General features: G+C 62.5%; 1 protein-coding gene across 1 annotated transcript; it reads right to left on the bottom strand.

Annotated features, from left to right (window-relative positions):
* Window positions 1-9573: 9573 nt before the first annotated feature.
* Window positions 9574-23035, bottom strand: NGFR (nerve growth factor receptor; the record flags this gene model as incomplete). Its single annotated transcript, XM_082494990.1, has 6 exons — window positions 9574-9875; window positions 9953-10113; window positions 11489-11732; window positions 13415-13774; window positions 18964-19105; window positions 22994-23035. 6 exons carry the CDS (start codon window positions 23033-23035, stop codon window positions 9574-9576), a joined length of 1251 nt encoding a protein of 416 aa, XP_082351116.1.
* Between the last annotated feature and the right edge of the window lie 709 nt (window positions 23036-23744).

Below are 23744 nucleotides of genomic sequence, written 5' to 3'. Positions count from 1 at the left end.
AAAACACATCACCTGCTGCTCCCACCTTGCCTCTCTCTTACCAAGCCCAGCACCAGCTCCTTCCTCTTCCCTCCTCTCCCCCTCCCCAAATCCCGCGTTTCCAAATCTTTCCTGACCCCCTTCCATCACTTCTTTCAGCCTCCATCCTCTTCCTCCTCCCTCTCCCCTTCCCTTTAGTCTTTCCTGCCTCCAGCCTTTCAGCTCAGCATCCCCCCGGTCTGCCCAGAGGCCGGAGCATCCCCCTACCCCCCCAGCAGCACCCCGGGGTGCCCTGTGGCTCTGACCCCCCCACCCCATCAGCCACACCGCTCCCCACATCGCAGCAGGGTGGAAACGGGGCGCCTGGCAGGAACCGCCTGTAAAATGAAGAAAGTTAATCATGGAGATAATTGAAACCAGCGGCTGCGGCTGGAGAGCGAGCGGCTTTTTCTGAGCCGAGGGGAGGAAGGAAAGCGTTGGGGCTGGGGGGGGGGCGGGGGTCTTTGGGGTTTTGCGTTTGTGTTTTTTAAGCCGGGGAACAAATCCATATGGTTGCACTGGCAGTTCCCAGGAACTTTTAGCCTGGGCTCGATCGTAAACGTTTCAATCCTTTCACTTCAAGTGTAAAATTGAGGGTTTGGGGAAGGAAACGGGTCGGTTGGCGGCGCTTTGCCGGGGCTGTGCGGGCAGCCGTGCCCGGGGGGGGGGGGGGGGGTGTCTCGGAGGTGTGTGGCTGTGATCGACACCCCCCCCCCCCCCCCCCCCTCGGACACCGTCTGTGGGGGCCAAATCTCTTTCTCACCCATCACTGGAGAGCAGGACTGCGCTGCTCGCCCAGCCCGCATCCCCCCGGTGCCGTAAGCCGGGCTCCCTTAGGAAAACAGGGCTGGGGGGTGGAAGCACATCACCCCCCCACCCCCCCACCCCATCCCATGCATGCTCCTGGGCATGGTACGGGATCGTGGCACCCATCACCTCACTTTTCGTTCCCCTTCCAGCAGCGCTGGCAGCACCTCGCAGGAGCAGCAAACCCGGGGGGAGGAAGGTAAGGCAATGGCTGGAAGGACCCCTGAGCCCAAAGTCTGGCTGGGGGGGGGGGTGGGGGGTGACAACGGGGTGGCCCCTCTCTCGGAGGTGCCGGAGTCCCGTGCCTGGTTCAGATCGGCATCATCGGGGCCCTGCGACTTTGTTCCCCTCCTCACTAATCTTCCCACAATCTCTATTCCACTCATCCTGCTTACCCCCCCCCCCCCCAAGCCGAGGCTGCCCCCCCACCGCACCGGGACCCCACGCCCCCCCCCCTGCATCCAGCACCTGCCCCAAACACGGGGGCGCTCCAGGTTTGCACCGGGTTTTAGCCCCAAAAATGCCATTTCGGTGCTTCTGGCCTCGGGTCGCCGGGGCGGGCGGGGGGCAGCGAGGATGCACGTGTGCCCCACGTGGTCCGGGCGGGCGGGCGGGCGGGATGCTGCTTCCCTCCGGCTGTTTTGGAAAACCTCAATTTGGGCTTTGGCTGGGGCTGGTGGTGGCGGTGGTTATCCGCCCCCAGATCTGCAACTGGTTTACGCCTCTGGTTTGTTGACCTCGCGGTTGTTGTGTGCAGCATTGCCCTGGGTATTTTCCAGGGTTGCGCCGAAGCGTCTCTCCAGAAAGCCCTGATTATTCCAGGCTGAAAAGCGGGTCCGAAGCAATTAAGAGATGGAACAAAACCCTTCCAGCTACGGAGCCGCGCGAGGGAAACGGGGGGGAGGCGAGAATTTGTGTGGGATGGATTTGAGCTTAAAGCCAGGCTGGACCTCCCTCCCCGCTCAGGAGCTGAGCAAAACCCTCGCGGGTCTCACGTCAGTTATTCCTTCTCCCTCTTCAAGCTCAGTGAATATCAGCGAGAATCGGGTCTCGTCATGAGACTGCCGTGGCGGTGACCCATCCCTGGCGGCACGGGGACACGAAGTGACCCAGAGAGCTGGAAAGATGTGGCTGCAGCCAGATTTTGCTTGGTTTTGGAGGACAGGCTGCAAAAACGGGTCCTTCCCCGGCATCTGTCCACCGAGGGAAGAAGGGGGACAAGGATGTGCCCGGGGATGGGAAGGGACATCACGCACGAGGGTGCACTGGACTTGGCCGCTCTTTGCTGCCTTCCCCCGGCTCGGCTGGCGCCCGGCCCGGCCTCCCTGGTTGGAAAACCAGAAATCTGTATTTCTAAGGACTTAATCTGGCAGTTTTTACAAAGGGGAGGGCAGCCTCCCGTCCCGCCTGACGGTCGCCGGAGTTTTGCTTTGTTTGTTGGGCAGAGTCTCATTTCGCATCTAATGAAAATTTTATTCCAAATTTGTTTTGTGTTGTTTCGTTTCTAAAACAAAGAGGCATTTCCCCCACCCAGCAGTCAGGGATGAAAAAAAAAAAAAAGAATAAAATATTTATTTTAAAATGAGTAATTAACTAACCTGGGAACTTGTACCTGAGGAGGCTTTATATTCTCTCCGTTTTTCGGATGGGGAAAATGAGTCACCAACTTAATGGCCAAGGGGAGCTGATGAACTGGGATGAGTTACATGGGGTTTCTCACCTGTCGAGGGAATAAAAACCTCTTTACCATCCTTCCAGTGTGGGTCTCAGCCTGGTTTTGCACTCAAGCGGTGCAATTTTCCCCGGATTTACACGTTCATCCCGGGAGCAAGGGACCCTGGAAGCCTCCTCTGAAGCGGCACTGGCTGAAGCTCATCTTCAGTTTGCCCGGGAACGAAAATCTCCTTCATCAGCCCCATCCTCCCTTGGAAAGAGGAGAAAGTCAATTCTTCCAGACCCTCCGGAGGCTTTTTCCTGCTCTCGGTGATTTTTGCCTTCAGCCGCATTTGGAAGGAAACCAACTCGACCACTTTCTCCCAGTCTCTGTAAATCATTCCCCCGCCCCTTCCACTTTCATACTCGAAGGAAATAATTAAAAAGACCAGGAAAACGAGCTGTTGGCAAGTTTCCCACAAACTTGCTCAGCGCTAGGGTGCTGTGCAGAGCTCGAAGCCTTTCGCGAGGAACGGGGTAGACTTCCAGGGAGCTGCCGGGATGCCTCCGGCGGAGGGATTTGGCCGCTTCTGTGGCTCTCTGCTCCCTTCCCCGCGCTCCGAGATGGCAGTTTGCCGTCTCTTTGCCGGAGGAAAAGCCCCGCTCCGTACCCAGGCGGCTTCTTTTCGGCTTCAGATGAAGGCAGCCTTTGCACGGCAGCCTGCGGTGACGGCGGAGTTGCCGGTGAGCGGCAGTTTCCATCTCAGAGCGATGCTTTGAGGCAAACCGGAGTGTTTTCCCCCGTTTACCCGCTGGCTCGCCAGGCTGCGGGGGGGTTATTTGGGGTTCGCTGGGCGGCTCCGTTGTACCCTCAGCCTTGTCTTGCCGGGCTGGAGGTGGGTTTGTTCAGCATGTTTTGGGCAACGTCTCACACCCCCTGTGCCAGACCCTCCGCGCTGGGTCTTACTGGGATGATGCAACCGCAGCAATAGGAATTGCATGTGCTCGGGGAGGGGGGGATGGACACCACTGCCCTGGCTGCTGTATCCCCGCTCACGTTGTCTCCCTTGTTAACCTCCCCCCCCGAATCCATCCATCTGGGGCTGCTTAACCTCTCCCTGCTCCCTCCAGGAAGGCCACATCCATTAAAGTCCAGCCCCATCACCACCTCCCTTGGTTTGCACCCAGCTGCGGCAAAGCAGGAGCACCTGGAGGAAATTGGGGGAAGAAGAAGAAGAGGAGGAGGAGGAGGAGGAGGAGGAGGAGGAAGGGCAAGACTTTCCCTCCCCTCTCCTTTCCCTTTCCCGCCTGTCCCCGCTGGTGGTGGCAGTGCCGTCCCTCCTTCCCGGGTGAGTGGGTGAGACGCGGTATCCCGTAGATGCATCGGATTCGGGGTGGTTTTGCGTGAGGTGGCTGCAGGGGTTGGGTTTGGCTCTGTCACTGCTCAGACACCCTTATCCCATGATAACCTGTGCTGGGACACCCGCGTCCCTCTCCTCTGTGTCCCCTACCCCATATGGGGTCGTGGGGACACCCTGAGACACGGGGACTTTCCCCACCTCTGCCCTGCCTCGCCGGGCACCGGGGTGTGTTGGGTTTGCCCCTTCCTCACCCCTTGCCTTGTCCCCTTGCTTTTTTGGGCCAAGTTTATCCCGGGCCAGGTTTTATCCTGCTCCAGGCACAGCCCTGCTTTCTGCTGGAGCTTCTGGATGCTGTAAGAGCATCCGCAATTCCTCGAGGTTCGGACCACGCGCGTTTTTCCCGGAGCCTGGTCGATAGAGACGTGGTGATGGGTTAAACCAGCACCGTGCGATGCCGCCTCGGCCCCGTCTGCCCCATCGGGTCTTCGGGGCTGGAAAAGCCCTGGGCGAGGAGCAGAGAGCAGGTTAAAAGCTGAAAGGGTGACACGCAGCTCTCCCGGGGGCCCTTCGCCACTGGGGTCTCGCGTGGCCCGAGGCGGCCGCGGGGGAACGGTCGTGCCCGGTGCTGGCACGTGGCCATCGCCCCGGCGCTGCCGGCTTTGCCGCCGACCTGCTTCCCATTATTTGGGAATGTGGCTCTCGCCGGCATATGGGAGGCAGATTTTGCCTGGGGGGTTCAAAGGAGCGGGGGGGTGAGATGGGGCTGCTGATGGCAGCGCTGACCCTCCTGCCCCGCTCGGGGCGGGTACCACGGGGCTGTTGGCAGCTCGGGGTGGTCTCTGGGGTCTGGAAATGGAACAGCTCCGAATCCCCCCACCCCACCTCCCTGTGGCCGGCTGCACCCCCAAATCCCGGGTAAATTGCCGGGGGAACCTGCAAGAACACTTGCTCAGCTCGCTTCTGGAGGCAGACAGATGGATGGGGAAGAAATATAGGTGAGATTAACGTCTGTCAGCTGCAGCTGAGCGCCGTGAGCTGTTGTTTCGCTTGCGAAGCCCGGCTGCTCTTCTGGAAGCTCGGCTTTCTTTTCCCATCCTTATCCCCCCGCCAAAGGAAGGTCCCGGCTCCCCGTAGGAACCAGCAGTTGAATCAAAACCGTCTCGGTGCATCGCGGGGTTTCAACGTAGGTTTTTTGGTTTGTTGTTTTTTTTTTTCCCTTTTTCTCGGTGACTGGTGAGGTTATCCGAGACCTCGCGCTGGGGATGGCGAGCGGTTTGGCGAAGCGGTGGTCCTTTGCTGGGGGTGAGGGTGGTCAGAGCGGGTGTGTGGGACCAGCACGGGTCTGTCCCTGTGCTCCCGCGCTGGTGGCTGTCCTCCTCCGCCTCCCGCCCCCCCCAGCCTGGGGGAGCCCCTCCAGAGCTCCTCAGAGCAGATGCGAGATTAAGCCGGGGGCCGCTCTCTCCCTCCCCAGGCACCCATAAAGAAGGGGAAGGAAGTTTTCCAGGGCCCTTTCCCCAGCCCTGCTCACCAGCCGATGCAAACATCAGGCTCCTTTCCAGATCTTATTGTTCTTCCCCCCCCAACACCGCTTCTGCGCTAACCATAAATCAGGTTGTTCTCCCCAAGGACCATCTCATGCAGCTGATCCCACACATGAAGACCACCTCACATAGCTCCATCCCTCCCTCTCCTCCCAGCACGGGGGATGCAGGGAGGGTGATGGGGGGGAGAGGATGCTCATTCCTCCCCCCACCCCACCTCGCCCCCCCCCCCCGGGTCCTGTTTGCCAACTCCAGGCTCCTTTCCCGGGCGCTGAAAGCAGAAACCCTTTAACTCGCGCTCGCAGCCCAGCTCCGCTCCTCTTCTCCATCCCAGCCCCTTTCCCAGGGGAGGATGGGGATTAAGAGGAAGCAGATTAAACCTAATGGATTGATTGCAATTATTTTCCCTTGTTTATCTGCAGTACCGTGTGGGAGCCTGGAGAAAAAAAAAAAAAAAGGGGGGGGGGGGGAAAGGAACGCTCTTTATGTGCGTGCAGTCCTGGTCCTCATTACGTTTCCCGTGACCCAGGCCAGCCAAAAATAAAACCAGCTACATTCGAGCATCCTATTTCAAGCTCTTATAAACTGCGACGTGTAAATACTTCTGTGCGCGAACCCACACGCGATCCTGCGTGAAGAAGCTCTTCCTCCCCCCCCCCCCCCCCCCCGACTCCCCCGCAGGTCCCAGCTGCCCTCGCCCGCGTCTCCCACCTTCGCCGGGGACGCGTACCCTCCGAGGAGCCGTCGGAAGCGCTTTGGGACAAGAGCCGACCTCTTGTTTGGGGGAAACTTCACCTGCCCCCATGCCTGGGAGGGTTCCCCCCCCACCCCCCCCAAATTCCACTGCTCAAGGGTTATGTGAGTATTTAGCGTCAGAAATGCACCCTGTGTCCCTTTGGCCACCTGGACCTGAGCCCTCCAAGCCCCTCCTGGACTCGTTGCAAAAACTTGTCCCACCTCGATAAATCTCCCCGGGTCTGGGGGTTTGTGTAGGACCGCAGGAGGCTGAGCCCACACCGTGGGGTGCCGATCACGGCACCGGGGTGCAGAAACAGGCGCCTTGTGCCCAAAGCAGCAAATGCTTCAAAATAAGTGGATTTGAGCCTTTTAATGCTCTTTGACAACAGCCGAATTAACTCGGAGGGGCAGGAGGAGGAAGCTACCTCCTTTTTGTGGGGTTTTTCCCAACATCCAAGGTGAAACAAGCAGCACACCAACGTAGTGATGCTCTTTATTGGCATCCGACAGATACACAAGGACAGCTACCCACCCGGCCGGCGCGGCGACCCGCCACCCCCCGTGCATCGCCCCCCCTCCCCCACCTCATGCTGCTCACACACACCCCCACCCCATCCCCCCCACCCCCCCACCCCCGACAAACCCCCCAACTCCTTCTACGACGGCTATTTCTTCACCGTAAAACTTCCTAATAAATCGGCACTGGCATCACAGAGGGGTGAGTGGAGAAACACACATTCTTCGTACAACAGAAACATTAGAAAAGGACACAAAACGTACCGACGAGCGCTAACTTTGGCTTGGTTTTCCCTCCTTGGTTGTTTTTTTTTTTTATTATTATTTTTATTTATTTCCTGCAGCCCAGGGATTTGAGGCATCCCCCGGCTTCTCTTTGGATGCTGAGTGTGTCTCCGTTTCCCCAGCTCTGAGGAAATCCCTTTACTATGGCAATTGAAACCTGAGACCGTGGCAATGTTGTCCTGAAGAAAAGCGATTTCCAGCTGGCAAGGTACGGCCAGGTTGGCTGGTCAGCCCGAATCGGGCAGTTTGGTTCGCTTTTGATCCGGCCGCCTTATCCCAGGGGCCCTTAGTTCGTATTTGAGTCGATTCAGGCAAAAAAAAAAAATAAAAAAAAATAAAAATAAAAAGGGGACTGATGGAAACAACCTGCCGACAACCAACGTTTAAATTCATCCAGAAGCATCCATGTGGATGGCTTGGTCTGGCAGGAGCTGGTGGCCCCGCCGGGGGCTCGCAAGCCAGAATCGCCCGCTGCAAGTGGGGTTGCATATTTGGGGCAGTTTCCTTGGATTTTAGCGACGGGAGAGGGTTGGGATGCAGAGGTGGGACTCGCAGCCCTGTCGAGGCCAAGTGTTTCTAACCAACGGGTTTGGCATGGGCAGCCAGTGGCCACGGCCGTCCCTCCAAAAGGGATCTTTGCTCTTTCGTTGCAGGAGGCATCAGAATACCCCATCCCGGAGATCCGGATTCGGCCCGTCCTGCTTTATCATCCAAAGCACAGGGGGCAAAATTCCCAACAGCTTTTGAAGGACCTGGGCGCTCGAATCCTATTGACGCAAGCTCCAATCCTTCGGGAAGCGCCGAGCTCTCCCTCCCGGCGCCCGGCACATCCGCTGGGAACAGCCAACCCTTCCATGTTCCCAAGTTGCCCGTGGACCTTCCGCAGTGATTTCGGGAGCACGTGTGTTCCCCTGCCTCCAAACTGAGTCTTTAAGGCCAGAAATGAGGTGGGACCGAAGGCTTGGACTGGAAGAGGAAAGCTCGCCTTGCGGGCAGAAAGGCTGCGGGGACGAGCAGGGGGGCCGGGGCGGGCACCGTCGCCCCACGTCGCACGTAGAAACATCAAGCAGTTAGTAAAACGACACGGGATTATTTACAAGTCTTGTTTATCTCCTTAAAGAGGGGAGGAAAACCACCTTCTGCCTCCAGGAGAGAGTTTCTGGCTGAATCCGGAGGCGAAGGTCCACAGGCACAGATGTACCGGGCACGGGTGCTGTGCACCGGCTCACCTTGCAGTCCTCCTCCCGCAAAAAGTTCGCGATGCTCCAGGCGGGTCAGATGTCAAAGCTGTACCTGTGTTGGGGACGTCCCCCAGGACCGCGGTGGCAGTTCGCAGGGGGAACAGGGCGCTCGTCCACCCGGCGGGTGCTCCCCAGCGTCACCCATGAGCGAGCTGGGTGCCGGGCAGGGAGCTGATATGCCAAAAAAAATACGCTTATAGCTCTGGAAAGGTGGAGGCGGTGAGTGATGTCCCCTCCCCGGGGCCGCAGTGGGGTCACGGCAGAGGGAGGCGCTGGGACCACCCGAGGATGCTCCAGGGGAGGCAGTGGGTGCACGGAGGGTGGGCAGCACCCACTGCGTGCGCAGACGGAGGCGAAGGGTCCGTGGGGGAGTGGGCAGGGGTGTTTCCGAGCCCCCCTTCACAGTGCTGGAGGAGAAGGAGCCCTTACAAGCAGGGGTCAGGACCGCCAGCCCCCGCCGGCTCTGCGGGCAAGCAGGGAGAGTGCAATGGCAACGGTGGCTTTGCTCCTGGGTGGGCGCAGCACGGGGACACCGGGGTGGGTGCCGGGGGGGAAGAAGGATGAGCGGAGCCCTTTCGTCGTGTCCTCGCTGCCGGCAGGCACTTTTTCAGCCCTTTAGACCTTCCGTGTCCTCCCACGGAGCTCCAACGCCGGGAAAGCGGTGGCACCCGGACAACCGGTCCCTGATTTTCGGGTGGTCCCGTCTGCTCCTCACCGAGACCAAACGCTGGCAGCCCTGCGGAGCGCGCGTGGGGGCTGCACCCCCCCCCCCAAATTTCACAGTGTCGGTTGGGCTGTTGGAAGCCAAGTCCTTTCCCCCAACCCACCCCCTCCCGTGGCACAGCCCGGCCGTGGGACCAGCCCCCTCCCCGCATCCCAGTAAAGCAGCTCCATTTCTTTCCGGTGCCCATCCCAGCGCTGCCCCTTTGCCTGCGGTTTGGGGGGAAATAGCTGCATTTTAGGGCGTTGGAGGGGAGCAGGAGTCAGCAGCGGGGTGCGCCAAGGAGGAAGGCTGGGAGGAAGAGGAGAAATGGAACCCCAAGGAGGAAGGAGAAAGGGCTGGAAGGGGAGAGAGGGGAGGGCTGAGAGCGCGGTGGTCATTCCTCCGTCCGTCCGTCCATCTGTCCAGCCTCCTGTGGCTGCAGAGGATGCTCTGGCAGCAGACGGGCTTCGGGCATCGAACGGGACTGAGCTCTGCACCCACCCCACTTACAGGCTGCCGGGGGAAGGTGGCGTCGGGAGGGGGCGATACCGAAAACAGGAGCTCAGTGCGTACAGGACTGTAAATTGGGGGGGCCCGGGGAGCCCCCGCTTCCTTCTCGCCCTCCCCTCCAGGGCTCTCGGTGCCGGGGAGGGGAAAGGGGAGGGGGCGAAAGGGGAAGGGGACCCCGCGGGGCCACCCCGGGCCACCCTTCAGACGGGGGAGGTGGCGGTGGACTCGCTGTACAAGCTCTCGGCGATGTCCCCGCGCTGGATCTTGCGCAGGGCGGCGAGCAGGGCGTCGAGGGTGGCCGTCTCCTTGGAGGACCAGTCGGCCAGGAGAGCCCGGGCGGGCGATTCCTCCCGGGTGAAGGAGTCTATGAGGTCCTCTTTGTAGCCCAGCTCCCCGGCCAGCTGCCTCCACGTCTCCTCCGCCGAGCTGCCCAGCAGCTTCTCCACCTCCTCCTGCTTGCTGGGCGGCAGGTTGGCGTAGAGGTTCCCATCTCCCTTGGGTGCTGGGGACGGACGAAGCGGCGTTAAGCCCGTTCCCCGGGGTCCCCCTGCTCACCCCACAGCACCCGCTTCGCCCTACCTGGCCCCTGGGTGCTCTGGTTGGGCGGCTGCTGGTCGTGAAGGCTCTGGCTGTCCACCGAGATGCCGCTGTCACTGTGCAGCTTCTCCCCCTCCGGCGAAGGCGTCTGGTTGACCGGGCGGTTGTTGGCCCCTTGCTTGTTCTGTTTGCAGTTGTTCCACCTGCAGGGAGAGGAGCGGGGAGGTGACAGCCGGCGGTGACATCCCCCAGAGCTGGCAGGAGGTTTGTTGCTTTGTCCCCCTTTCTTGGGGGAACCGCTTTTCCCAGGGAGAAGCATTTCTCCCGCAGCCTCAGCCTCTCCAGCGCGGTGGCCGGATGGGTTTAAATCGGCATTTCTAGCTGCCAGGTGGGTGATGAGCTCCTGAGATTTATCATAAAATCATAGAATGGGGGGAGTTGGAAGGGATCTTAGAGACCATCCAGTTCCAACCCCCCTGCCCCGGGCAGGGACCCCTCCCCCCAGCCCAGGTCGCTCCCAGCCCCGTCCAACCCGGCCTTGACCACCCCCAGGGATGGGGCAGCCACAGCTTCTCGGGACACCCTGCGCCAGGGGCTCACCGCCCCCACAGTCAATAATTTCTTCCTCATATCTCATCTCAATCTCTCTCCTCTTTCAGTTTGAAGCCATTCCCCTTCATCCCATCACTCCATGCCTTTGTAGAAAGTCCCTCCCCAGCTCTCCTGGAGCCCCTTCAGGCACTGGAAGGGGCTCTGAGGTCTCCCCAGAGCCTTCTCTTCTCCAGGCTGACCCCCCCCACCTCTCCCAGCCCGTCCTCCCAGCAGAGGGGCTCCAGCCCTCCCAGCATCTCCGGGGCCTCCTCCGGTCTTGCTCCAACAGCTCCGTGTCCTTCTGCTGTTGGGACCCCCCAAGCTGGAGGCAGCACTGCGGGGGGGTCTCCCCAGAGCAGAGCAGAGGGGCAGAATCCTCCCCCCTCCCCCCCCCTTGCCCTGCTGGCCACGCTGCGGGGGATGCAGCCCGGGATGCCGGGGGCTCGCTGGACCACGAGCGCGTTTGCGAGGGACGAGGGCAGCGCTCCCTTCTGCATGGATGTGCTGCAAAAAAGCCACTGCGCTGCCGGAGCTCGTGGGGGTCCCGGGGCTGGCTGGGGGTGTCCCCCCCCACACTCTCGGGGTGCCTCCAGCCCGGGGTGCCCAGGGAGCGGCCGAGCCGGCCCCGGCCTGCCCGTGGCCAGGTGCAAACGCAGTGCACCGGGGATGAGCCGCTGAGCGTTATCGGCCGCGACGGCGCCCGCGGCGTGCCGGAACGAGCAGGGGCCGGGCGAGGGTGGGGGGGGGACACATTGCGATGAGGGCTGGGTGGGGTGCATGGCACGTACCGTACCCCCAGCCTGCTGCCATCTCCCTCTTTCACCCCCCTCAACCTGATTTCTCATGCATTTTCAGAAATCCCACTCCTACCCACCCGGCGTGGTCCCCTTCCCTCCCTTGCTGGTGACCGCCGAGTCGGGGACGTAGCCTGTTTCCCCCTACCCAAATCCTCTGCCGTGACCCCATGGCACCGCCTCGGTCCCCCACCTTTTGAAAGCGATGTAGGCCACCAGCCCCACCACCACGGCCGCCAGGATGGAGCAGTAGACGGGGATGAGGTTGTCGGCGGTGCCGCGGCTCACGACGGGCTGCGAGCTGCCCATGACGGTGGTGACGGTGTCCGCCAGGGTGCTGGGCATCACCTCGGTGTTGAAGGGGTCCCTGGTGATGGGCTCGGGGCTGTCGGAGCCCACCAGGGGTGGCGCGTGCGTTGTCCAGCGAGGGTGGAGGTCTGCCAGGCAGGAGGGGAAAAGAAATGAGAACAATTAGCCATGCAGGTGGCCCTGCCTTGGAACGGGCTGCGGCGGGTGAATCGGTGAAGGGACAACGATCCCTGCAGGGATCTCCTTCCAAAGGCTGTGGGGTTTGCAGAGGTGCCAGCGCTGCCCCATCCCCTTGTCCCCAGGCTTGTTCTGCCAAACCCCCTCCTCCCCCTGGCCCCAGACAGCACCCGGTCCCCAGGACAAGCTGAAGCCATCCCCTGTCCCGAATGGCCGATGGTGCCTGGTCATGGCTGGACATGGACATGGCTTTGCGAGCTCTTCTTTCCCAGCACGGGGTTTGCTCGAGCCCTCCAGCTCTCCCCCCCAACGTCCGAGCCGCAGACTGAGCCGCGGGCTCCCATCGCCGGTCCCAAAGCCCCAGCTGCCTCCCATCCACCGCGCATCCGCACTGGGACCCCTGTGGGACAACCCAGCTCCCGCGGAGCTGGGCTCATCCGCTGCTGGCACCGCCGGCGCCCGCATTTGCCCCTTTCCCGGCCCCCGCTGGGAGTGACCCCATTCCCGCCGCACCCGGGCGTCTCCCGCGGAGCGAGGGGATGCGTCTCGTCTCGCCCAGGGGAAAAAACGCTCTCACCTGCGGCCGCCCCATCCCCTCCCCTGAGCGCCGGCTGCATCCCAAACCCGTCCCTGCACCCCTCTCCGGGCTCCGCACCCGCCGGCAGTGATCCCCGCGGGGCTGTGCCGCCACCACCACCGCCTCCGCCGGCGCGGTGAGGATGGAGCGGGTGCCGGGTTGGGGAGCTGGCATCTCGCCGTGGCGGGGAGCTGGCATCTCGCCCTGCCAGCCGGACCCCGCTGCCCTTTCGAAGCGGCGCTTCGGTGGCCGGCAGGACCCTTTCCGGCGGGGGCCCCGCGGCCGGCTAACAAAGCTGGCCCTGTGCTCCTTGACTTATGGCTCCATTTACTCGACCCTTTCAAGGGAGCTGCGCTGGCTGCCCCCGCGCTGTGAATCAGCGGCGGTCGGGACAAAGCTCTTTTCTCCCCGGCCGGGCTCCGGGCAGGGAACTGCGCTGCTGCTGCCAAGGAGCGACCGGGGCGTCCCCAACCGGAGCAGCTCTGCCGCTCCTTGGGGGGCTCCACGTGGCAGTGGGGTACGGGCTGGCACGGCGGGGGGGTGCCGCCGGCGGTGAAGGATGCTCTCCCCTTTCCCCTGGGCACCGAACCCTCCCGGGCTGCGGAGCCGGCTGCTCCCCGGCTCTTCAGGGCGGTTAATTCCCATCACAAACCCATCGGCTGCCAAGTTCCCTCCTGACGATGCTCGGGTGGTGGCGGCGGCGGAGAGCGTGGCATACGAGATTGGTGAACCTCTCGGCTCCGCTCGCCGTTCCTGGATGCTAAAAGCCACCCGGCCACGTCCCTGCACCCGCAGCAGCGTCCCGCCAAGGAAACCCCTGGAAAGGGCTGGGCAGACCCCGGGCTCACGGAAAGCACTGCCTCGGTAGGAAGGTGTGCGCCGAAACGCCCAAGAGATGGGATCTCAGCTGGACACCGGGGTCACCTCCTCCGAGCCCAGGGACGTGGCCCTGCCTCCCCATTGCTGCGGCGCAAAGGGAAACTGAGGCAGGGAACGCTACAGGAGAGCCAGCGAACCCAGTTCTCCCCTCCGTAACCCCAGAAAAGGCGGCGTTACCTCTGCATTCGGCATCCGAGGTGGCCGTGCACTCCTTCACCATCACCTCGTTCTCCTCGCAGGTGGTGCAGGGCAGGCAGGGGTCCACGAAGTTGGCTTCGCTGGAGAAGGTGCCCTCGGGACACTCCTCGCAGACCGTGTCCTGCGAGTCCTGGCAGGGGAACATGAGGCCGAAGCCCACCTCGCACACCCGGCACTCCTTGCAGCTCCCGCTCGGCTCGTCCTGGTAGTAGCCGTAGGCGCAGCGGCACACGGCGTCGTCCGACTCCACGCAGGGCGCAGACATGCTCTGCAGCCCCACGCATTGCGTGCAGGGCTTGCAGGGCTCCGTAGCGCTCACCGTGTCCGAGTAGGTGACACCTAGCAGGGCACAGAGGGTGAGGTGAGCGGGGTCCCGGTATGGCGTCCCCATCCCCGTGGCCGCTTTGCTCCCCGGCACTGGTTTCGTCCCATCACCAAATGGTGCCGGGACAGGGAGACGGGCTTGTGCGGCGACCGCCAACTGGGACCGTCTCCCCTTTCACCATATTCCCCCTCCTCCAGGCCAGATGGAGATGGAGACGCATCCCTACCTGCAGCCCCCCAACACCGCTGAACGTCCCCCCCAGTCCGCAGGCTCCGCTTCCCATTAACAGCGACACCCTTTCCGCAGCAATTCCCAGCCCGGGGGGGGGGGGAAGCCTTTGAGCTCCTGCAGCCTGGGCAGGGCTGGGTGCTGCCCTCAACGTACCCACCCCGGCTCTCATGCCCCATCCCTGGAGGTGGTCAAGGCCAGGTCGGACAGGGCTTGGAGCAACCTGGGCTGGGGGGAGGTGGCCCTGCCCAGGGTGGGGGGGTGGGAACTGGATGATCTTCAAGGTCCCTTCCCACCCAAACCATCCTGAGATTCTATGATCCCAGCGGCTGGTGCCCGTGTCCCTGGGCAAACATCCCTGCCCCAGCTGGAGCACCACCCCCATTTTCGACCTCTGGATGGTCCCTGTGGGCATCCTACAGCCGTCGCTGCTCCCCAGCATGGAATCATAGAATGGTTAGAGTTGGAAGGGACCTTGAAGATCATCGAGTTCCAACCCCCCTGCCACGGGCAGGGACACATTCCATTAGACCAGGTTGCTCGAAGCCCCATCCAACCTGGCCTTGGACACCTCCAGGGACAGAGCTTCCACAACTTCCACAAATTTTGCACTTTGAGGGTGGTAAGCCACTGGCCCAGTTTGCCCAGAGAAATTGTGGGAGGTGTCCCTGCCCAGGGCAGGGGGGTTGGAACTAGGTGATCTTCAAGGTCCCTTCCAACCTAAACCATTCTGTGATTCTATAATTCTCTGGGCAACCTGTTCCAGTGCCTCATCACCCTCAAAGTGAAAAATTTCTTCCTGATATCTCAACTAAATCTCCCTTCTTCCAGTTTGAAGCCATTCCCCCTCATCCTATCACTACATGCCTTTGTAGAAAGTCCCTCCCCGGCTCTCCTGGAGCCCCTTTAGGCACTGGAAGGGGCTCTAAGGTCTCCCCAGAGCCTTCTCTTCTCCAGGCTGAACCCCCCCACCTCTCCCAGCCTGTCCTCCCAGCAGAGGGGCTCCAGCCCTCCCAGCATCTCGGGGGCCCTAACAGCATCCCAAACACTTTCTCCTCCGCATCCTGCCCGGGATGGGTCCCTCGGGGCATCACCACCCTGTGCCCCCCTCCTCGGCCGCGTGTCCCCGACACGGGACGTGATGCGAACAGGAGGTTACAACACTAATTGCTGACTCTCCTCTGACCCCGGGGGCTTCTTGCTCTCCGGTTTCATCCTGCAGGACTGACTCTGCGGGGGAAATCAATCCTCCTCCGCGCCCCCTCCCTTCCCCTGCCGGCTCCCAAAGGTGTTTGAAGATATTTTTAGCCCTGGAAGACGGGTCAGCTCCCGTCCTGGAGGGCACAGCTGCTGTCCCTGCGTCTGCTGCCTCCCATCGATCCCCCCAAGCCAGAGCTGCTGCGACACCCCGTCTTCCCCCGTCCGAAACGCCGGGGGGGGGGAAAGTCCAGCCTCCTCCATGGAGAAGGTGTCGGGGAGATCAAGAGCGATCCCTCTGCCAGCCCTGCTCCTCGGGAAGGCGATCCAGCCCTGTGCTCATCTGGAATTACCTGCCTGTCTCCCAGGGATGATCATGGGAGACGGCAACTCCCACCCTGAGTGGCCTCCAGCATCCCCGGGTGGGCAAGGGGAGACCGAGCCATGGATGGGCTCAGGGCAGAGGTGTTCTGGTGCTTAATTTTTGGCAGCTTTCAAGGTAGATGGGAAGGAAGAGCCCCGAGACCACGGGGATGGGCAGAGTCAGCATCGCCTGCGCAGGAGGAGCGGGATGGAGGTGCCATCTCAGCCTCGGTGGCTCCTTTCCCACCGTGGCTCGGCCGCAGCAAACCCTGAGCAGCGACAGCCGTGACATTGCCACCTCCCCAACATCCCCCCACACCGTGTCTGGGCCTCCTGCTCCCCCCTCGGGGCCGGCTCCGGGTCCTCCCTGGGACCGCAGGACCCCGGGGACGAACCCGTTCCGCTGCTGCTGGCCCCGAGCCACCGCCTCGGCTCTACCCCGGGGTGGGCTAGTAGCCCCTACCCCGCTGGCCAGCCGAGCGAGCAGAGCCAGAGCAGCACCGGGTCGGCCGCCGGCGTGCGCGGCTCCCATTAACCTGGGCTCATCCTTTGCATTATTGTGAATTATTGATAGGCACCATTAGAGCGGGGAAGTGGCCAGGAAAGGCATACGGCTGAGTGGGCACATTTTCCGTGGCAGCAAGGTATCCGAGCTGAGCAATTACAGCTGAGATTCAAACAGTCCCCCCCACCCCACCCCCCAATCTCCCCCCCCCCGTCTCCCCCTCCCCTCCCGCCCGCAGCGATGGAGGCTGACGAGGGGGATAAATAAATCATGAGGCAGCAATCAGGGGTGGCTGGCAAGGGAGGGGAAGAAGGAAAATAATAATAATAATAATAATTAATAATAATAATAATAAAAAGCAAGTGGCCATTTGGGCTAACGCAAGGACTGTCGTTCCCCCCCCCCCCCCCAGGCCCCCAAGGGCTTTGGCAGGGTTGGCGCTTTGGTGGCAGCAAATTTTTGCGAAAGGATTTGGCTGGTGAACCGGGAAGAGGTCCAAAGCGAGAGCTGCGGAGGCAGCCCGGGGTGGAGGTGGGGACCGCGGCGGCCCAGGGCTGTGCCCGCATTCCTCCCCGCCGCCTCACGCTTGGCACGCACGGGGCTTTGCCAGGACCGGGGCTGCCTGCTCCTGCCCGCCGCGTGCCACAGCGGGACCCGGCATCAGCCCGGCTCCAAAAAGACCCTCTCCCCCATCCCAGCAAGGGTCAACAATGGGATTTTCAGGTCTCCTTCTCTTCCCCATCCCGAAATCCCGCTCAGGGGGGAGCTGGGGGAGCATTTACCCCCTTGCAGCACCTGCACCCCTGAGTCGCCCCGTGGGCGCCCCCACCCAGCAGCTCCCAGCTGACGAGCTTCGGGGGATTAGTCCGTGCTGCCATTAATGAGCGGAGGAAAGCCTGCAGCTGGGGCAGGGCTGGGGGTATAAAGTAGGGGGGGTTGGCTGCTGTGCCCCTCTTTGAGGTAGGGAAGGGGCTGGATGGTCCCCTCGGTGCTGTTTCTTGTGAGGGTTGCCTGATGCTGCCCTGGGGTGTACCCCACGCCGCTGCGCAGGCGGGTGAGCGAGGGGGACCCCACCGAGGGGTGGGAGGGCTGCGAGCCGCTGGGATGCGGGTGAAGGGGCGTGGGGGAAACTGAGGCACGGAGATGGGGGCGGGGACGAGGGACTGGCAGCTGGCCGGAGGCCGGGAGCGCTCAGCCTTGCGGGTCCATCGGCAGCAAAGGTAAGCAGGGCACAAAGCGCTGCCCTGGGGCTTTGCTCTCCGTCTGCGTGCCATGCGATGTGACACCGGGAGGTTGCTGCCGGTTGCTCTCATCCCCGCAGGGATGGAGGAAGGGGCCAGACCCTTTTGTCCTGCTATTTTCCAGCTCAGCTCCCTGACCCAACACAGCTGCTGCCTGATGTTAATTCCCCTGCAAAAGTGAAAACGTCTGGGATGGGATGGGATGGGATGGGATGCAAACCAGCGTGGTGGCACTTGCATCCATACCCTGGCTGATGCACGGGCTTCCAGGTGGTGGTCCCGGTCTCTCCATAAACTCCACATCCTCCAGAGAAAGTGGGATAACCCCCCAGCTCCCAAAAAGAAATCAGGGAGACAAGGCATCTGCCAGCCTGGAAGTGGTGGTGGTGGGGGGAGTTACGGGAAACAGGATTTTCAGAGCATCCCTGGGAACACGCAGCGCTCCGGGGCACATACAGCCCTGCGCACCCGGGAGCCGGAGCCTGGCAGCCCGGCCAAGTTCCACCCAAGATGGGCTCACGGGGGGATGGACAGCACGATGGATGCTCCGGCACCTCGCAGGAGGATGGCTCTGAGCCCGGCGGGGTTATCCTGCACGGCAGCCCCGAGATTGCAGCTGGGGGGGGGGGGCTCAGCCCCTGCAGCCGGGCGCTGGGAGGGTAAACGCCGTTTATCGATTTTGCAGGAGAGCAGAGGTATTTTTAGCACCGCCCTGACACTGCTCCGTCCCCTGCTCCGTGCTGGCGCTGCTCGGCTTGTACTGCTTCTTCCCCCCTCCCCGGACTTTGCCTCCTTTTTGCTCCCCCGCAGCCATACTCTCTCCCTTCCCCCCCTCCTCAAATCACGTCCCCGGAGCGGTCTGGGCTCGGCTGGCACAGCTTTTCCTACAAATAGTTGTCCTCGGGCCTTCAAAGGGTTTGCAGCAGTAAATTTGAAGGGCAGATTGTTTATGCCTATCATGGCATTGTTTAAACGGTATTACTGTTGGACCACTTCATCTGTAAGCATTTAAGCAGGTCTCCAGCGCGCATCGCCCACCGACATTTATGAAGCATTTGACATAGGCAATGCGCCGGGAGAAAACCGTTCCCCTCTCTCTCGGGGTCCTACAGGATTTGCTTCTCCCCTCCCAAACTTGCTTTTGTTCTGCAGTCTTTACAAGGCTTTAAAAAAAAAAAAATATATATATAGGTGGCGCACTGGGAGACATCCCTGTGGCTGGATGTGTGGTTAATGCGGGGGGGGGGGGAGAATTTTTCGGAGGCAAACGCTGGCCACCAACCAGTAGCCAGGGAGCCATCGGGAGGGCAGCAGTGCTGGAAGGGGGATCTGCAAAGGTGCCGGGCACCAACGGGTCCCGAAACGGGGAGAACGGCTGCATCCGCGGCTGGGATTTGCAGGGCGGATGCTTTGGGAAGCGCTGGTGGTGGTGCAGGGATGGGGGGGGGGGGTTGGGGGGACGACCGGGAAGGCAGCGTGCGGGGTGATGCTGTGCCCGGGACCATCGCGCTGTGCAGGGAAAGACTGAAACAAACAGGAAAAATTGCGCCCAGGCAACAATTCCAGGAGGGAAAGAGGGTGCAGACGGGGAGACCCACAGCCTACTAATGCTCGCGGACCCCGAAGCCCCCCCCCCCAGCCCCTTTGCGGTGGGGGAGCGGGTACTCACTGTCCAGGCAGGGCTCGCAGACGGTCTGGTTGACCCCGCAGGGCTGCACCACCCCCTCTCCCAGGTTGCAGGCTTTGCAGCACTCCCCGCTCGCCGTGTACATCTTGGTGAAGCACTTGTCCTTGGAGCCCCAGGCGGGTCCCTGGGAGAGAAAACGGAGCCGGGAGGTCACCCTTGTTATGGGACCCTCCCTGCGGGCGGAGATGTGCCTCACACCCAGGTAGGGTCCTGCTCTGGGGTGGACATCCCATGCCGGGGCTAAAGGGGGCTCATATATTCAATAGAGGTCTTGGGAGAAATGATTTTCCTACGCGAAACCTGCTCATGGAGAAACCCCGCATCTCCACGGTCTGGGCTGGTGGGTAGTTTTTTTGGGGGGGGATGTGGGCTTTTTTTGCGGGGTTATGGCGTTTTTTGTCCTAGTCTGTTATCCGAGTGGTCTTCTCTAAGGATGCTTTGGCATCCTCAAGGGTTCGGCCCTTCCCACCCTCCAGGCTGGTGGCAGGGAGACCTGCCTGCCGCGGTGGAGGGTTTGGGGAGGCAGCTCCGCACAGCGCTCTTGCTGCCCAGGGGGATTGAAAATCAGACCCCCACGATGGAAATAAAGATTTTGACGGTCTCGGTGCTCCCTTCAGCAACATTACTCAGTCTCCCACTCTGGAGCCGCTCCAAACCCGCCTGGACGCCATCCTGTGCAACCTGCTGGAGGTGCCCCTGCGCTGGCAGAGGGGTTGGACCGGGTGAGCTCCAGAGGTCCCTTCCAACCCCGACCAGTCTGGGATACTGCCTAATGGAAGTCAGCACATCTGCTTATAAAACCCGTCGTGACAGATGGAAGCGATAAACACGCCACGAGCGGTGGGGTCAGAGCCACCCTGCACGTGCACTTTGCAGCCCGGGGAGCGGGGTGCATTTGCGGGACAACTGCTCCCCAAAACACCTCTTGGCCGGGGCTGTGTCGTGCAGGAAACCTCCTTGCCTACCGAGATGCTCGGGATGCTCTGAGCTCTGCCAGGGCTCCTTTTGCTCCCTCTGCGCGCAGGCAGGTGTGCTCCAGGGCTGGACCATCCCTTTGCCATCCACCTAAGCCTGATTTTTGGGGTGGTGGTGAGGAAGAAACTCGGCTAATGCTTGGAGAAGCTCTCCTTCCCGGCGCATCTGGATGCCTCGTCAGCCAGTTGGCCGCCTCCTCCTCGCACAATGCGGCAGTTATGAACTCGCTGTGCATCATCCGGCAGCATCCGGCCGGGGCTGAGACAATGGAGCGCCAATTATAGGCATCTGAATGACAAAGTGCTCCAATTACCCTGCGCTTGAAAGCATGTGCTCTCCTCCCTGGCACTGCTGCTGCTGCTTCGCCAGCCCAGGCTGGCAGCCCGCTCCGGCACTGGGCTTCAGCTGAGCAGCCAGGAGGGCATGGGATGGGAGGGATGGGGGGGGACACGGGGACTTCCCAGCACCCCCAAATGACAGCTGGGAGATGTTTTTTTTTGGGGGGTGAGGAAGGGGTTTCCGTTGCAAGGGGTTGGCTGCGCGCTCCTCCGGAGGGGATGGATGCCGTAGGGCTTTGTGGCCAACTTGGCTAGAGAACCACCCTGCTGCCCTGCCTCGCAGTGCGTCCCCCCCCGGCTTGGGCAGGGCTTTGCCCCACTCCTAACCCCCCCGCGAGCCCCACGGCTGTGGCAGCAGCAGCCGTGAGCGGGGCTGGGGGAGCAGCCCGACGTGCCTGGCTATAAATAGTGCCGGGGAGGCCGGGGGCAAGCACAGCTGGGGCCGGCGGTGGCCAGCTCTCTCCCATGCCGCAGGCAGCTGCGAGCGGCTCCGTGTGCCTGCGGGAATGGGTCGCCGGCCGTGCCGCTTCCTCCGGACCCCCCCTCTGGCCACATGTCTTCCCCCCCCCCCATAGGGCTGCCAGGAGCTGCCGATGACTCCTCCCTGCCAGGTTCCCCTCCAAAAAATGCTGTAGAAAACGCAAATTCCAGTCCCGGGTGCTGCACCATCCCCCTGCTCTGCCCACGTTTGCCTTTCAGCTCTGCGCCTCGAGCCCCGAAACCCCCCTCCCCTAAAGATTAACACACTTATAAGAGGGGCACATGGTCTGCATTAGCCCGCTGAAATGTGCATGTTATTAACACAACTCCTGTTGACAAAGCCACAGGTATTAACACCATAAAGCATTTTGACAGCTGGACCGAGGACGGGGGGGACGGACGGACGGACGGACGGAGGGTGTGAGCGACACCGCTGTAAGCTTTTAATTGCTTTTGGAGTTGTGTCAGTGGGGGGGTTTTGTGTCCTTCGCAGATGCCGCCGGTTGAGGAGATGGCCTTGAAGGGAGATAGGCTAAGTGGGAGTTCGGCATGGCACCGTCAGCTCCGGAGCCCCGGCAGAGAAAATCGGTTCGCACCGGAACGGGGAAGGGAGGGGATGCTACAGCTGGAGAGGGGCCCAGCGGCAAGCCTGGACCCGAACCGCCTGACGGTCGGGCTCTGCCTATTCTGGCAAAGCACCCAGTCTAGGAAAGGCAAAACCCCTGGCTCGGAGCAATCCCCAAACTTTGGGCAGCAGAGAAAGCCACGTCTGAGGTCTGCGGGTCCGGCCAACGCTCGGCACAGCCAGAGCGGGGAAGGCTCTGCCTCTTCCCATGCGGAGCTACCAGCCACGCAGCGCAGGTAACGAGCAACGAACACGGGGTGCCCGGGGAGTTGGGGTGGCCCCGGGATTGCTGCCACAGCTGTGGGTGCACATCTGGACCTGCCCGTGCGAGGAGAGCTCAGCAGAGCAGCCGATCTCCCCCCATGCACACACTCCCCCGGCACAGGGGGTGTAATTCTGGGGGGCAGATCCAGCCCCACGGCAGCGGGTGCCCCGGCTGCGCTCAGCCCTGACCCGGAGAGCCGGCTGTAGAAATTTGGGGGACACCAAAGCCCAGCCCCCCTGAAGCAAGCGGGGGGGCCCCCCAGGCGGGTAATTCCCTGGGGTGAAATAATTTGGAATCCATATGGCCGGGGACAGTTCTTGCCTTTCCTGCCACCACGAGCATCCCCGGGGAGCGGGGCCAGCCTGGTCCCACGCCCGGCACTGTGGGTCTACGGGGGAAGGAGACCCTCCGGCACGGAGCTGCGAACACCGCTCTCTTCCTCCGTCTCTGCATGAAACCTCTCAAGCGCCGGTTTTAATATCCTGCCCGAAAGGTGTCCCGCTGCCTAACGAAACCTCCGGGACCCCCGTCAAATCCTCCCCCAACAAAAGCCCTGTTTCTGGCACAGGTAGGTGGGTCCATCCCTGTGTGCCCCCCACCTCCCACCCCCCACCCTCCCCCCCGGCTGCCCTTCTCCTGGTGTTTCCCTCTCTTCTGTCGTGTGTCCCGTCCCCCCCCCCCCCCGGTGCCCCGAAGTTCTGTCCCCGACACCCGCCGAAGCTGTGCCCGTCCCGGGGGCTCACGTCGGGGCGGGGGGGGGAGGAAGAGAAGGTCTCACCCTTCGCTCTGGGCGGTGAGTTTGGAGCTGGAAAAGTCTAAGGGAGATTTTGGGGGATGTGGGATGGCAGGAGATGAAGGCATTGGGGTGTGGGCGGCTTCTCCCTCCCTCATCTAATCACTGAGGGCACTGTCATCCTTTTTTTTTCCCTGGGTGAAAGGGATGACGGAGCTCGGTGCGGCGGGATCAGAGGGGCCGCCCACGCCATCCCGGTGGGTTCCCCATCACCACCCACCTCCCCGGACCCCCTCCCTTTGTCCCCAGCAGTCTTCTGCCTGGCACCCCCGAGCCTCCCCCCCGCTGCCTCCGGGACGCTCCAGCCCCGCCCGGCGCGGACCCCCGGGACCGCCCGCCCCGTACCCCCGGGGCTCTCCATCCCGGTACCCGCGGGACCCTCCGTGTGCGCAGCCTGGTACCCCCGGGGACCCTCCAAACACCCCCGTGTGGTGCCTCCGGGACTCTCCATCCCACCCCCGCCCGGTGCCTCCGGTACCCCGGGGACCATTTGCGCTCCCCCCGCGCCCCCCGGGATGCTGCACCCCCGCACTCACCGCCGGGAGCAGGAGCAGCAGCAGCGGCAGGAGCCCGGCCATGGTGTGTGGGGGCTGTGGGGTCGGTCACCCCCCCTCCCTCCCCGAGAGCCGGTGCGCGGCCGGGGCTGCCCTCCCTCTGCCGCCCGCCGCCTCGGCGGCAGCCAGAAAAGGGCTGCAAGTCCCTCCTCCTCCTCCTCCTCCTCCTCCTCCTCCTCCTCTCCGCCCCCGGAGCATCACGGCGAGCCGCCGAGCCAGCACCCTCCTCCGCCGGCACACAAAGCCCAGACACCCCCCCCGCCCCGACCCCCCCGACCCCCCCGCCCTCCCACGAAGCCCTTTCGGGGTGCGCTCGGTCCCCACTCAGCCCCTCAATTATTCACGCTCATCCATCCCCCCCCTCCATGCACCCCCCCTCTGCTGTCTGCCCCCTCCGCCCGTCTCTCTCCATCCCCTCGAACGCCCACGTCCATCCGTCCGTCTGTCCCCGCACACCTCGCTCCAGCCCTCCGCCGGTCACCGTCCCCATGATGGGTTCGTTAATAATATTGCGGCCCCGGCGAGAGGCTCCGCGCAGGTCAGCGGCTGTGGCTGGGATGGGGTGACCAGACCTCCTCTGGCTGCAGGGGACAAGGGACAACATCCCACGGGTGCCTGGATTGGTGACACCCCCAGGACCCAGACCCCAAGGTCTGTCACAGCCACCCGGGTGACAGGGAGAAGCCCCCAGCGGGGAGCAGGCGGGTGATGCTGCGGTGTCCGAAGCTGCCCG

The sequence above is a fragment of the Vanellus vanellus genome, assembly GCF_965231255.1.
Source record: "Vanellus vanellus genome assembly, chromosome: 24".
NCBI lineage: Eukaryota > Metazoa > Chordata > Aves > Charadriiformes > Charadriidae > Vanellus > Vanellus vanellus.
The sequence above is the reverse complement of the archived record's forward strand: the minus strand, read 5'-3'. Positions and strand labels throughout refer to the sequence as shown.